This window comes from Amblyomma americanum, chromosome 3 (assembly GCF_052857255.1).
Source record: "Amblyomma americanum isolate KBUSLIRL-KWMA chromosome 3, ASM5285725v1, whole genome shotgun sequence".
In the NCBI taxonomy this organism is placed as follows: Eukaryota; Metazoa; Arthropoda; class Arachnida; order Ixodida; family Ixodidae; genus Amblyomma; species Amblyomma americanum.
The window spans coordinates 204797561-204812673 of NC_135499.1; the positions used below are offsets into that span (position 1 = coordinate 204797561).

Here is a 15113-nt window from a genome sequence, read left to right on the forward strand (position 1 = left end):
CGCTCTTCTTCCTTGGGCGACCTCTCAATTTACCGTAATGGCGGCCATCGCGGCTGCCTGCACCGCAAAGTCATTTTGACCTTTCCTCACCAAGAAACCCCCCTCCCCCTTTCTTTTTCCACTACGAAGGCAAAACACGAAAACCTTTTACCGAGAGCTCTTTCCCTTGCAACGCCCGGGACGTCGCCGTGCCCGGCACGACATATTCCCGAATGAATCTCGCCGCAGCGAGATAGGAGAAAAAAAAGAAAAAAAGAAGGGAGGGCGGGAAGGCTAGGGAGGGCATCGTTCGCAGGAGCGGCAACAGAGAAAAAAAAAGATACTTGGACAGAAAACAAAATAAGCACCGCGTGAACATACAGGAGAGGGACTAAAAGCCTGGTGAAATGTGCTCGGCGTGCGTCTGTACATCTTCTTCGGTTCAACCCTCTTTTTTTTCCTCGTTTGGTGCTTCGCTTACGGAAACAAAGTCCTTCGAGGTCGGAGGCCGCACCGAAGCTGCGCCGGGAGCAAGGCGCAGCCGCCCAGAACTGTGGGAAGTTCATCGGGTAGAAAGAGAAAAAATCTAAGAAAATAAAGCAAGACGCGCATTTGCAAACTCAGCCACGCGACACCGTAGCGGGATGCTTTGCGAAGAGAAACACGTGCCACGCACAAAAGAGAGCGTGTGTTCGGTGCGTCGCAGGAAACTTGAGCCGGCAAGAGGGTAGAACGCTCGAGGCGTGAACGGAAGCCGCGATCGAAGATCAATCGGCTTGTAACAAGCTCTAGGAGTGCAGGGTTTTCCGCTGCTGGAGCACGGTGTCGCGGAAGAAAATAGCGAGCCGCGAAACACCGTTTGCGAATGTAAGAAAAGGAATGAAAGACTGGTCTTTAACGAAGAGAGAGGCGATAGCCGCTAGAGTGCGGGAAAGGCTTAGAGAAAGGTTCTGCTATGGCGGAAACTTTTTGCTTCTCCAAGAAATAACTCCTACATCTAAGTTGGCCATATGAACCGGCAACCTTGGTGACACTTGCCTTTACTATGAGATCCAGTGCAACTTCAATGCGAAGTCATCGATAGTGCGATGCTTTGTGCTAGCCATGAACTACAGTGTGAAGCATTGGCGACCTTTGGTTGTCTTTCGGGGTGTCAAACTCAGCACAGGCCAGACTTTTGAAGAACTGGTCGAGAAGGCGAATGTTTACGTATCGTATCCACACTGAGCTCTGAAGATGGCGGTACACTCATGAGGTGTAAATTACAATTCTTTAGCCAACAATTCTATAATTCTATTTTATTCTACTCTATTCTATTCTATAAGAAGACAAGGGCGCTGCTCCCTCACTGCGGTTGCTCATCGAAGAGAACGCTGTGCTGCCTTTCCTCATGGTCTAGGCTTCGTGTGTAACGAAGCTTTTCGGTGTTTTCGTATTTATGAGATCGCTCGTAGAGGTGGCAACCATTGCAGTGTGCAGAGCTCGCTTCGTGTTGCAGGCGTAGTGCAGCTTGAGCGTAAGAGACAGCTATATGAACATTCCCACAGGTATATCCGGTCACCCAGGAAAAGCACCAACAACTTAACGCTGAGAGTGCAGAAAGCCGAAAAGAACGAAACGCGCAGCTATTGCTTCTAGCCCCTGCATCCGATGTTGAGGATAAAAAAGTCGCAATTGTTTCTTGTCGCTATGCATTCAAACGAGTCAAGTTAAGGAAGTCATGCATGCATAGTATGTCAGCACGAACTGAACACCGTGTGTTATCAATGACTCTGCCTGGTCGAAGTTGCTGAATGCTATCCCATCGCTCTTAAGATAAGGGAGTCAGAAGCTGCCATGGTTAGAGCTTGCATAAAGCTAAGCTCAGTTTAACTAAATTTACTTTAGGTTGTACAGTAATCGGCGCCTCTGTGATTGCAAGCGACTTTCTGTATACTTTACATTCTACTGATAACGAAGCTTTCCATTGACGGCGAATTCATAACGTATGAAAGGTTACACAAAGTGGAGTACGAACAAAATTGGACCACGGAAGAACATGCAACGCATATAATACGCGAAAAACGCCGTGCCTGCAGGGAAGAATCGGAAAAGTCCGAAAGTGTCGAATAACTCCTAATAAGCGCGAGTCCCGATGGAAGGACGACGTTCAAGCCAGTGTGGTGCGCGCAACAACGAAGCAGGAGACTCAAGAGCAGGCGCGGTGGCGGTAGAAAGAAACAAGGAAGTGTAAGCTGTGGGCAGGAGAAAAGTGGGCCACCTCAAAGGAGAAAGTATTGAGGCAGTTGAAGGGAGACGCAGACGGAGGAAAAAGAAGGAAAAACAAAAACAAAGCGGACGCCACAGCTCGAGGGAAGACGGAAAGGCGGCACAAGTGGAATCCGTGCGCAAGCGCGGTGAACTATTCTCGCTTCTGGGCGGAAAGGGGGAATGTGGGAGGAATTCGATTTTCGGCTCTTCCACTGATTCCTCGCTCTTCATTCTGAGGAGAAGTAGAAGAAGAAGAAGGCACGGCGGGAGCGCCCGACGGCGGTGAGCTTCCCCGGCGCGTGCATCCAACTGGGCCTTTGAAGACTACGCGGACCGGCATATAAGGAATGCAGCGCTGGAAAAAGAGAGGACGGTAGCCGCTGGGGTCCACTCCGTTCTATATAGACTGGCGAAGGCCCCGCCGTACACTTTCGAGAACGACGGGAGTCGGGTGGCAGACCTGTAATCTCGAGTGTTGCCAAGGGTCAGGAGGGATACAACTCAACGTAAAATAACTTCGTTCTTTTTTTTTCTTTTCACATATAGGCCTCCGTCCTGTGTAGTTATATTTATTCCCCCGTTTTGCTTACTCTTTGATGTTTCAACAGTTTTCTTTTGAATTAAAACTAGCCCTTTTCGCATTTTACGTAGCTTTTGCCGTCGTTTTTTTTGCACTTAATTATACAGTTTCCATAGTACTGTGCCCCCACTTCTGTGGGGACAACCGGTACTTAATACTATGACTTATTACCCACCTGTGAAATGCTGGTGCGGGCCTTTGTAAACAAAATAAAAAAATAGGCTTGCCCCTGTAAAGCGTGTTCTGTCTGGGAGACGGTAATGCTGTGCAAGTGAGCCAGTCGCAAGCATACTTGCAGACTGCGAAGAGATCATATCACACGGTAGGTTTTCCCGGGGAATCATTTTAACGTCCCGCGATTTTGATTTTTATTATAGTTGCTCTAAAAATTCGTACTATGGTTGTAAAAAATGTAGGAGGGATAAGAAATTGAACGTCGCTGATCTCAAAAATTTCAGTCAAACTGAACCCTAATAAATAAAAAAGAAAATTAGTGCACAGACTCGAGTGCCAGGACGTTGTCTGGGCGGAAGAAAAGAGCGACCAGATAAAATAAACTCTGTTCAAACGCCAAGGCAAACAATAAAGGCAGACAGCAAACTACATAGGAGCAAGGGCGCCAACCATATCTGCATGCTGGCTGAAAGCATTCCACCGCAATTTATTTCGAGAGTGCCTTATATAGACGACGACGATGACGCCGCCGCTTGCAGTCGCTCAAGGAATGGATGGCCCGGGAAATGGCGGCTAGCCATGAAAAGTCCACCTGGTCACCGCCGGCCACGACCGGTATAGGAAGGCGGTCGTTTGTTAGCCACAGTGACATAAAGGCTGCTTCCGCACGCAGCGACGTGACAGCGGAGCTTCCATAGTGCCTGCGACCGGCGCGCGGGCATGTGTTTGCGCGGGTGAAAGGAGAGGGGGGGGAAGTGAAGGGGTAGAGGCAATAAATTGCGGCCATCCTCTGAGACCGTAACACCCAAAGTAAGCGTTGTCGGCGAGCACAAAAAGCAAGTAGCAAGCACGCACAAAGCGCAGGGGGTCGAGTGTGAGCATGTTCTGGAGAGGATGGCGTATTCAATCTTGCGAAGAGGTCACCCCGTGGGACGCGTGCTACCTGTCCATTTAAGCTGCGCCGCCGGTCCAGCAAACAGGAGCCAATATATATGCATAGGCCGCGGCATTGGCACGTTGCGTGAGCGCTGCTATACCTTCCCTATATGTATCTGCAGGCCTTATTCACGCACTGCTTGCTCATTCGACGGTTGATGTTCCAGACAGTGCTGGTACCTTTACCTTTTATATTACTGTGTAAGAAGACGTACAGCCAGATACTAAGGAGTCGTTAGGGTTATGGCGATGTATTAGGAGGGAGGCACCCTGGTCATCACGAAATCGAAAACACACTTAAGTGAACGCAGACGAATATGTCTCAAAACGTTAAATCCTAGAAGATTTGGGTGAAGAAATTTCGAAGGAATGTTAGATCCATCACTGTTCTTTCACAAACTTCTGTCCGCTTTACACCGGGGAATCTTTCTAGCTAACCACAGAAGAACAGGATTTTCGTTTCGTTTTCATATACGAATCAGGTCAAAGAATTGAATGTGATGCTCATTGTCCGCGGTGATTATGAACAGGAATACAGCTTCAAACATTGTCAGTTCTGCATAAAACAGGGTCACTCGTTATTCGGTTATTCTCAAATAGTTGTCCCTTATAAACGCTTAGGCACACGCTTAATTAAAATGAATCATAAGAATGCCTCGACAATGAATGACGCAAAGAAATTGGGAAGAAAAAAAACGCAAAACCGGAGACAAATGCGACTGTCGAGTAATGCGAACGCTTGGGCACACCGCCGGCTGTCCGGAAGCCGAACTAGTGGATACGAGATCGGCGTTCAGGCTCCTCTTCCCGGCGTCGAATAGGCGAACAGAATAAAGGAAAGCACCAGAACAGCCTGGAATAACAGGGTCTGTCTGAGATCCGGGCATTCCAAGCTGGAGGCACCCAGCAAAGACACACGAGCCCGAACGGAGCATCAACAGCGCCGCACGGGCCGCGCTCGGACAACAACAGAAGGAGGCGCGGGGCTTCGGCGCTAGCGTGGCGCGTGGCCCGCTAACCGCGCTGACCGTAAACGTCGCGGCGTCGGGAGCCGGACTCAAAATGTGCGTGCGTAAAACTTGCGGGGTCGCTTCCTGGCCGTAAACTGTTTTGCGCTTCGGACTGGGGCCGCTTCGTACCTAGGACCGTTTATTCTTTCAGCGCCATAGTTTTGCGTTCAAGCAGCAGCAGCAGGAAGAAGCCGCACGGAAAGACATCACAAGAACACGAATGAAACTTTCCGAGTAAGCTCGCCGTTCCAGTTTGTGTTTCGTTTTTTTTTTCGCTGCATTCTTCGCATTTTCCCCCTTTCACTTCCATCTTTCTTTGTCCTCTAAAGACGCGGTTTCCTTTTCTTGGAATTTCTCGCTCAGACTTTGTGTTTTGTTCTCATGGCGTTGGAGCGTCGCAAAGTGCAGCTGCGAGTGGCTGGTGCCGGGAAAAAAAATAGGAGAAATGGTCGCTATACAGAGTCGCACATCAGGAAAACGCGCGCTTCTGACCCGCGTCCCTATTTTGCGTTTGTTTTGAGTTGCTCCGTGCTTAAAAGATTTTGATACAGTTGATTCTTTCCTACTCACAGCATGGTTTTTGCCGCGTATTTACTCGGGGAGAATAACTTTCTAGGTTCCTTTCTCGGTCGCGGACAGCTTCCGCGACCGTGAGCTCCCTGTGTTTATTCAAGCTAGGTATCCGACGCGTCAGGCTGCGCTCGTACATTTACTCTATGAATAACAAACAGTGCGTTTGTTTTCACAGGCGACCACGACGGAAACCGCGAGAGTGCGCCTCTGTCGAGAGCGCATCTATCAAAATTTGATTTTGATGTGTACGCAAGAACGAAAAAGGTCAACGGTTCTAATTCCCTCGTAGAAGGGCTTGGCAATTTTTTATACATATATTTTCTGCGGCGAAAAGGGTTGATAGGCTCGGCGTATGTTGCATTAAAGATGTTTTCGGCATAGTTATGCTAAAATTTGCACATTATTAAAGACAACTTCTTGAGTGAAAGTAAACACCGCTATTTGGCGGGCGCACATTGGTAATTAAATCGAACCTCTTTGTAATAAGCGCAAACCACAGTTCGGTCTCGGTTCATAGCACACACAATATAAGGCAAAAATTATGCTTCGCAATGAAGTAACGTCCTAGATTTCGCAGGAAAACCCCCGTGCATAGTCATGTTCGTAACCAGTCGGTTCGAACAGGAATCAACATCACTACCACGTTTAGGCACTGAGAATGGCTGTATTTTGTTTCAGTTGGAGTCTCCCGAAATTTTATAATAATTGGTTTTGGGGGGAAAATAAATGTCGCAGTATCTGTCTCATATATCGTTGGACACCTGAACCGCGCCTTAAAGGAAGGGATAAAGGAGGAAGTGAAAGAAGAAAGGAAGAACGAGGAGCCGTAGTGCAGGGCTCCGGGATAATTTCGACCACCTGGGGATCTTTAACGTGCACTGACATCGCACAGCACACGGGCGTCTTAGCGTTTTCCCTCCATGAAAACGCGGCCGCCGCGGTCGGGTTCGAACCCGGGAACTCCAGATCAGTAGTCGAGCGCCCTAACCACTGAGCCATCGCGGCGGGTCCGAAATTTTAGCAAGTGCAGTTTTACCCTGGAATCGAGGCGAACTGTGATATTCAAGTTACGTGAGTGGACCATCGACACACGACTGAGGCGTTCAGCACAAGTCAGCAGGCACGCAGCAACATACAGTAGGGGTTACAAGTCAAGGATGTGACACATGTACTTACAATAACAATACACACGTTAACATAGGCTTGCCGTAGACACAATTAGTGTCTCCTGGACCTAATCCCAAGCCCCTGCGGTGGAGGCGGAATGTTAGAGGCATACGTACTGTGCGATATCGGTGCACGTTAAAGATCGCCAGGTGGTCAAAATTATCAGGAGGCCTCCACTATGGCGACCCTCATAGCCTGAGCCGCTTTGGAACGTTAAACCTCATAAACTATAAACTATGAACCTACGCATAATTTTCCATTCCGTTTTGACAAGCGTAACATGCGACGCCCTCCGTGATGTGCCATGTTTCACTTTTGTACACCCTGAAATCTCTGTCTTCTCTTGTTCATGTCACTAGGAGGTTGCGTGCATGCTTCCTATTAACCGCTCGCAGCAAGCGGTCGCAGCAACCCTCGGCACAATCTGAAAGCTTTTGATTTTTTTTTTTGCGCCGGCTTTCCTGACGTTCACGAAAGAAGGCAAGGTCATCGTTCTGTTTTAGTTTCCGGGGAAGCGGCTTACTTTCTCACTCGTATTTCGTATTTTCTCAAATACTCAAATAGCTGCTAAACGCCTCGGCATAACGAATACGCTTTTCCTTCAGGTCAGCCTGCTACCGTATGAGCAGTCATCTCGCAGTGCTTTATTCTGTGCAGTGGTTTAATGTCTTCTCCTGTTCCTTTACATAGCAAAAGCACCGAGTGTTAGGGAGGCACGAAAGGTGACCAGCATGTAAAAAAAATAAAAAAAGAAGGGGAGGAGGGATGAAGGAAATCCGGGCTGTCGGAAATGGTAGCCATCGTATCTGTCTTTCCGTTCGGTGGCTGCTGCTTTTGGTCGTGCGCTTGCACGTGCCTACGAGGCACGAGTAGGTAACCCGACATTGCTGTTTTGGGCTATTTTCTTTGCGACATACGCTGACAGTAAGCGTTGAGCTGGGGCTTTAGCCAGGCCGTTTATTTTTTTGCTCATGTTTTTTTTTGGTTTGCCACTGGCCACGGCTTGCTGTTGGATGCTACGTTAGTTGACGTAGTACAGAAGAGTTTCGTTCGCCTGTTCGACATCGCTTTGTTATTCTTTCAGGAAATATGTGCCCTTTTCCTCGGCATGTGAGGCAGTAACTTGGCAGTGCTTCTTCTATTACAGCATAACCAGGTAACCCAGTACTAGTTGGTTGCTCCACGAGATAAAAGCACTGCTGTTGTTCTCTATTGTCTCTCCTCAACGTGCGAGATTGCCTACGTTCACTTTTCTCTGCCTGTGGAAGAGCTCCTAACAGGTCGTATTTTTTAAGCGCAGGCGCTCTTGCGCGCAAAAATGATGTAGGTACAGGATATTTTTCATCAATCTGATGAAACAAGGAACATTAAACTCGTCTTCAGTGAAACGAAAATGAAAGTAAAGATTAAGTTAAGGATTCCAAAGGTGAGGAATAAAGATCATTTTTCGCCAATAAATTTATTTGTGCTGTCTTACTTAACATGCTGAAGAGTTTTTGTGCCTTATTTTTGTGTCCTTGTTGCTGCATTCTTATTGCTTTTTACTAGTAGTAGTCGGTAAAATGGTTAATGCTTATTACTTTTTACTAGTAGTAGTCGGTAAAATGGTTAATGTATTTTTATCTGCCCTCTTCTGTGTAATCTTGAAAAAGGTTTGCTGTACTGACAAAACATTAAATTTATATCAAGTGTAGCGAACTTTATTAATTAAAAAGTGGCACTATGGAGTCTGCCGCGTTTGAAGAAATTTCTGGCAGGTATGCCTTTGACATTGTGCTATTAGTAACTACTTGAAGATATACCTCGTATAAATTACACCGAAGCTGACGTTCATATTGTTATGCTGTTATATTGCACCCAACTTCAATGGTGCACCGCTTCCCTTAAAAGTACCAACCGAATGAATGACCTGTCTAACAATATCAGTAGTACTGCACCCCGGGCCCACTCTCTGGGATTTGAAATTCTATTTCGAAAGAATGCCGCGAAGAAATTTGCCTGTCAGAGCCAGTGCCCAAAACAGCAAATGTGCTAGTGGCCAGTCTCCGGGCAAAAAATTGCTTGCTTTTAGAAACGTTCCATTCCCATTTATTCACTGCATGCTGACGAGCTAACTGATAAATAACTCTGTTTAAAGGAAGTGCTCTTTTAGGAGGGAATGCAACGCAAAAGCCGTGATTTTCTGTTTAATCGCGCCTCCTGTGATTACAGTCGCAATCAATTCTTTTACCAATCAAGAACAGCACTATAGTGTTTCATTCCTTTTTGTTGCGTAGAAAGCAGCAAAGTAGATTTTATCGAAGTATCGGTCTCACGTCTCGAAAAACTGCTCGCGAACCTACTTTTCGAAGGGCGCCTACGGCTCTCGATACGAAACTACCGGGGCGGTGCATACTCTCGTTGGTTTCTCGATAATTCTAATACACAGGAGGATTAGTGCGCACAAGGCAGGGAGTGTTATTTCCATAAATAGAGTCAATTTTAGAAAAATAAAAAGAATGCGAATAAATATATAATAAGAGCAATCAACTATAATTCATAACTGAACGAATAATTTTTATAATAATTATAATTGTATGACGTATTCGTCTGACATCGTAACATGACCTGCAAGGCGGTGCATTTTAGCTGTCGCATCGCTTTTGCGAAAAGCTTGCGCCACATTAAATGAAACACCCAGCACAATAAAGCGCGTGAAAATTTGTATTTTGGCCACATAAATTTCCTGAGCCTTTTGTAGCAAGTTTGAAGGAAACTATAAAGATTTTCTTGGAAATATTCGTCCTTAAAGTGAAATCGCAACTTCTTAAACCTTTTTGTCTGCTTTTCTCAGTGTGCTTTTCTTTTCGCGCAATTTCCGAACTAAAATGATGCAATTCAATAATTAATTTGATTTATGTATCCGACTTTGATTAGTTAAAATATTTCAGCTTTTTAAAATGTAACCATGCCGTGAGAAAGTTTGTATTTCAAGAGGAGAAATACATCACATTGAGGTACGTGTTGTGCGGGACATGCGCTTAAGGGACATACACATGTTAATTTGTCCGAATTACACAAGAAAAAAAAATGATAATAACAGACAGGTGGGCGACTAGGTGGAAGATTTCATTACATTTCATTTATTGAACCCTCAGGGCCAAAGGCATTAAATAGGGGATTGGTTATAATACAAAAAATACATAAACATATGCAACGAATCTTACAAACCAAAGTATTTTCATCCTTCTCTTACACAATGTTAGCTAGTGCAGAACGAAAATGCTGGTTATCACTAATGTGGGCGATATCTGCGGGAAGACGTTTTCATTCTCGTGATGTGCGAGGCAAGAAGGACTGAAATGCTGTTATGGTGTTACATGTTTCAATGCAAACTTTGTGACGATGATAAATGCGGTTTGACACATATCTGGGGGACAAAATGAGGGTATCGCGTAGCGTGGTATGATGATATAGTTTATGAACAAGGCTCAGACGAATTGTCTGCTGGCGGGATGCTAAAGGAGCTAAAGAAATATTAGCTTTCTTGCTTGTTACACTCACGGTATGGTTAAAGTTGGACAAGATCAAACGAGCAGCGTTATTTTGAACCAGCTCAAGCAAAGAAATTAGTTTTTCATGATGGGGATTCCATATGGCCGATGCGAGATGCAAAAGGACGTCCGCTGAGACCTCGTTCTTTTTAAAAGATTTATAAAGTTTGGTTCAATATATAATTGCATTTATAGGATGCATTACGTAGTCCTTCCTCACCTGTATACCAAGGTCCTTTGTAAGCTGATGCATATCAGAAAAATGGAAGAATATCTGGCATTTTTACAACGATACTTTTCTACCTTGCAACAGCCAGGTGCAGAGATGGCGTTACGCACTCGAGTTTCGGTTAGACATCATTCCAGCGCCAGTGTGCGCAAGCGATACCAGTTTAAACAGGCGAGGAAATGACCGTTTTTATATAAAGGCATGTGAGTGTGCTCGATTCGATCCGTGGTGCTCCTACTTGGCAAAAAAAGCTGAATTTTCTTCATATTGCCATCACTGCGGAAATAGTGTGCGCGGTTGTCTCCTTGTAAGCGCACACAACGAAAAGTCCTAATTTAAACGGAACGACATTCGTATCACCGCATGTTCAAGGCTCTTCATGGTTTTCGATTCTCCACCGTTAAAAAAAATGGACACGGCACGCCATAGGGTGGCCCATCTTGCGCGTGCTTTCTTGATTCGACCAGGAATTGAACAGTTTCTTTCAGAAGCACAAAAATTAATCATCGCTCACGAAGCAAGTGCTATGCGCTGTTTCAAAAATTATTGCGATTTTCTGTCTCCACTTTTTGTTTGTCGCGCGGAGCGAGGCAACTGGTAAAGGTTAAAGTCTGGTGCGCTGCGGTTATTCTGAAAGCAAATATAGCAGTGGAAAGAAATCATTTCAGAGCCGCTAAACCAAAAATTCCAATCGATCAGGTAGGATTCCCGATTGAAAAACAGAGGTTCGGAAAGCTTCGATTTAGTGCCACGTGCAACGACGGTAGCTTGCGTCGAAAGCTTTCATGCTTTATTCGTAATAGCACGAGCAGGGAAAGCACACAAGCGAGCACTCCATTCGAAGTCACATCGCCATAGGCGAGATTTGAAAATAGATCTGCGAAATGCCATGCTAGTGCAGTTTTCTTGGAGAAGTCCCAACTGCGAAAAAAAAAACGGTTTGGTTTAGCTTCTAGCCTTGACGTCTTGATGCCTACCTTTACCTTGAACTGAGGCAGAATTTGCGGCAATTGCTACTTTACTGTCTTGTAACAAGAGCTAAAACAAAGCACGAGAGACAGTGAACACGAGCACACGATGTAGTGGTTGAGATAACGCTGATTAAATTCTGAACTATTGTGATTGAATATATAGACTGCTCCTCGTGTCATTAAAGTCATTTTCTAACGCAGAAAACGATTGTGGCTTACATGAAAGTGAGAAAAAATGAAATAAATTAAGCCTCCCATCTCGAACAGGTGATACGACATATTTTAAATCGAAGTTTGGCTTTGCGGCTTTTCTTGGAAGTCGCCAGAATATTCTGCTGCGCAAAGCGAATCACAGCATAGCGGCACAGTGCCACACTTCGCACGTGTAGACTATATTAAACAGGCCGAAATTTATCAATGTTTTGGTTTTTTATTAGAAGCAAAAAATTCTGCGCATTTTCATTGAGTGATCGCTTATGAAGGTGCTTGCGGCACATCACCATAAACGTTAATCGCTGAAAGTTGAACTCTTTTCATTGTGCCTTTGGTCTTTGATCCTCCACAACAACGGCTAATCTTCTAGCATGTAGTAGGCACGGAGAAACTTTTCTGACTCTAAATACACAACGTTTTGTCAGGCATCTAAAACCAGTTATTTTTGAACACTAACATTTCATTAGAGATGCAATCAACAATAAATGCGGTATGCTTCAAACCAGCATAAATCAGCTGCTGCGTTAGAACGCGTTTATAAAGCCGAGGCAGAAGCGCCGCTTGTTGTTGCCTTAACCAGTAAGAGCCACAGGTAGTACAGCAGGTTAGTCCGCGTACGAAAAGCAGCAACCTCACGCTAACCTTTGCGTTAAGAAGCGGCAAGCACAAAGCGTTAACGACACCATTTGCGGCCTTCAGGTGTTTTTGTTGCACGCTATTTCAGTGTATCATACCTCTCTCTTTTTTTTGTAATTTATGCATTCTTGTGCCACGTAGGAAGTAAAAGCTGTTTTTATGTGCGCGCGTACGTCCGTAACGGCGTTTGGACGCGTTTTAAGTGCGAGAATGCAACTTGAGCTGCATAAGATAAACCTGAAGTTGTACTCATTTCATGATATTTCGAGTGCAAAGTTGTTACTTCTGCGTCACGAAGCACAGTATCTGCTTATACAATATTTCCATTTTTGGATCCCTAACAAAACGAAACAAACAATACTTTAGTTTTTTTTTCTTTTTGCGCGTCTTTCGTAAACAATGGAGTAATTCCCAGCAACATAAAACTTGACCGGCTTACTCAAATTTTCGTGGTTGTCAAATCTTTTGTCCTGATCTGAACGAGGAAAACGTTTACAGGCCGGGACGAGTTATTTCTTATCTGCGAAGATCTGAGAAAGCTTCACAGCCCTCGCTTACAAACGTATGAAGAAGATGATCTGCTTCACATACAGAGTTACGTTAAATAACATCGAACTTTTGCGGACATGAAACCAGTAATAAAAATCCTTTGTGCGCCAGACCAAGCCGTCTTTTTTGTTTTCCAACTTTTGCTTTTCCGGTTTTACTTTTTTTGTAGATGCCACCTCCAAGCAATCAGCGGGACTGAGAGTCGACTTTCAGCGCATTAATCAAAGGCGCTATCAGCACAGCCACAACCAGTTTTTCTTTTTTTTTCCGAGCTAGATACGAGCATCAATTTACGGCGCCTTCCGGTATTAACACATGTCCGACATGACATTGAGCCCGAGCCACCGTAAAAAGCAATTAAATGACCGCCACTTTTTAAAATTTTTTTTAACCTTTACTCTTCACACATAGGAAAGAAAAATCACACATGCAGGCCACGCAGAACTGATTTCGGCAAGACTGTTGACACAGCGTATGAGATGACTCCGTCACTTATTAATGCCAGTTTTAAAATGAGTATATTTATCTTAGAGCTCGGAATTATGAGGGACTGTACCCTGCCTATCACTAATTATAAAAATAAATTACACTAAAGGTTTAAAGCACATGTTTAATATTAAAGAATTTTTTTAAAGAACAGCGTATACATTTGCCTTCCTTTGCGAGACGTTCTTTACGCTAGGTGTACCACTCTTCACGTGCACCTTTCCTTTTTAAATAAATTACGAGCATCTGCAATACCTACGACGAAAAAGTTCATAAATAAGACAATTTTTAACGCTTTTATTCTTCATGCGGATCTAAATATCCAGTATAGAGTTCTTTGCCCAAGGAGAACTTTCCATCAGGGCACTTTTTTTTTTCTTTTTCGGAGACTTTGCAAGCATCGTTAAGCTCAGCGCCGTGCAGTTTTGCTTGGGACCAATTCAAACGACTTCGCGTTCACGAAAGCGCAATTTCACATAAGCAACCAAGGAAGAAACACTCGTAATGCTTTGATGATAACGTTCCGCGCTCGACATGCTCCGGGTCATTAGTATTGATCAGGTGAAAAAGTAATCCGGAAATCTCTGAAAACTGGGACACTGACAACCGTCGCAACGAGTTCGCTCACGCTCTCTACAGACAGCACTGACCTTGCGATGCGAGCAGTAGGACGCCGAGAAGAGTGCCGATGAGAAAGAAGACAGAAATCCTGGCATGCGATCCAACGGCGAGAGTCGTCCCAACGGCCACGGTGCCAGCAGACGCTGCTGCTGTACGGCGACAATCCATGTTTTCTGTTATGTTCTTTCTATCTCCGGCACCACCAAATAGTATTTCGTTGCCTCCTATAGCTTATTGGGTACGTTCCACCACGCGAATCAGCCCGGGCCGAAAAGCATGCTTCTGCACAGCACCACAGGAAAGCAGTCGCAGATCCGCCGGCAGATAAGACAGACACTGCTGTCGCACGCAGCCCACTCGCGTCGCAGTCGGCTTCTCCGCAGAACTTTCTTTCTTTTTTTTCTTTTTTCAAATCGCCCACTTGCACTCAGCAGTTTAGCGGGAGCCGGTAAGGGCTCCTCCGAAAATCGAAAACCGTGGTGACCGCTGTCCGCATTCGCCTAGAACCACCGATAGACCACGGGGCACACGAAGCCAAACAGCAGGTTGAATTTTCGCCGCGACTGGCAGCCGCGAGGCTCCCGGACGAAGGCAGCAACCGCGTGCGGTAGAACCGACAAGAGACGCGATCGACAAATGAGCGACGCTGGCGTCGCGTCGCGGCATCCCGGTGCAACTGAGGCATACGTCACGGGGCCACGTGACGCGCACGAAGCCAATGGCGGCCGGCAGGGTGGAGAGCGGCGGCAGCGGGTCCAGCGTTGGAACTCCGGCGAGGGAAGAAGACGGGTGTCCGCTGTGTGGAAGATCTGCCAGGATGTGGATCTTTGGAGAACTACCGGGTGCAGCGGCGCCTGGCGCACTCGTAGACGGAGTGCGTGCTTTCTTGATTGTGCTAGCCGCATCGCCGGCAGCACTGCATCGTGCTGATTAATTACATGCATTATTACAGACGCTTACAAATCATTAAAGATAAACTGGAGCAAAAAAGATGAAAAAAAAATTCGGACAGAGTCGCTCCTTTCCTTCCAAAAACCCTGCACCTCTCGGATAAACGACTCGAATGGCACTTCCTCGTTCTCATGTAAACGCCTCCAGAGTTGTCTCATATTGTAAATATAAAGTCCCTGTGTTCTTCAACTCCGTTCTATATAACATCTGTTGAAACGTGGCCTTCATCATGTGCTGAAATGTTTGTCTTTTCTT

General features: G+C 45.6%; 1 protein-coding gene across 4 annotated transcripts in view; it reads right to left on the minus strand.

Moving 5' to 3' along the window:
* Positions 1-14553, minus strand: part of LOC144125920 (protein amalgam-like) — a 339341-nt gene extending 324788 nt beyond the window's left edge. For all 4 annotated transcript variants that reach the window (XM_077659734.1, XM_077659733.1, XM_077659732.1 and 1 more), the window contains exon 1: positions 13937-14553. In XM_077659734.1, coding sequence (XP_077515860.1) covers positions 13937-14075 — 139 coding nt within the window. In that variant the 5' untranslated portion in view covers positions 14076-14553. The remainder of the gene's footprint in view (positions 1-13936) is intronic.
* Positions 14554-15113: the final 560 nt, after the last annotated feature.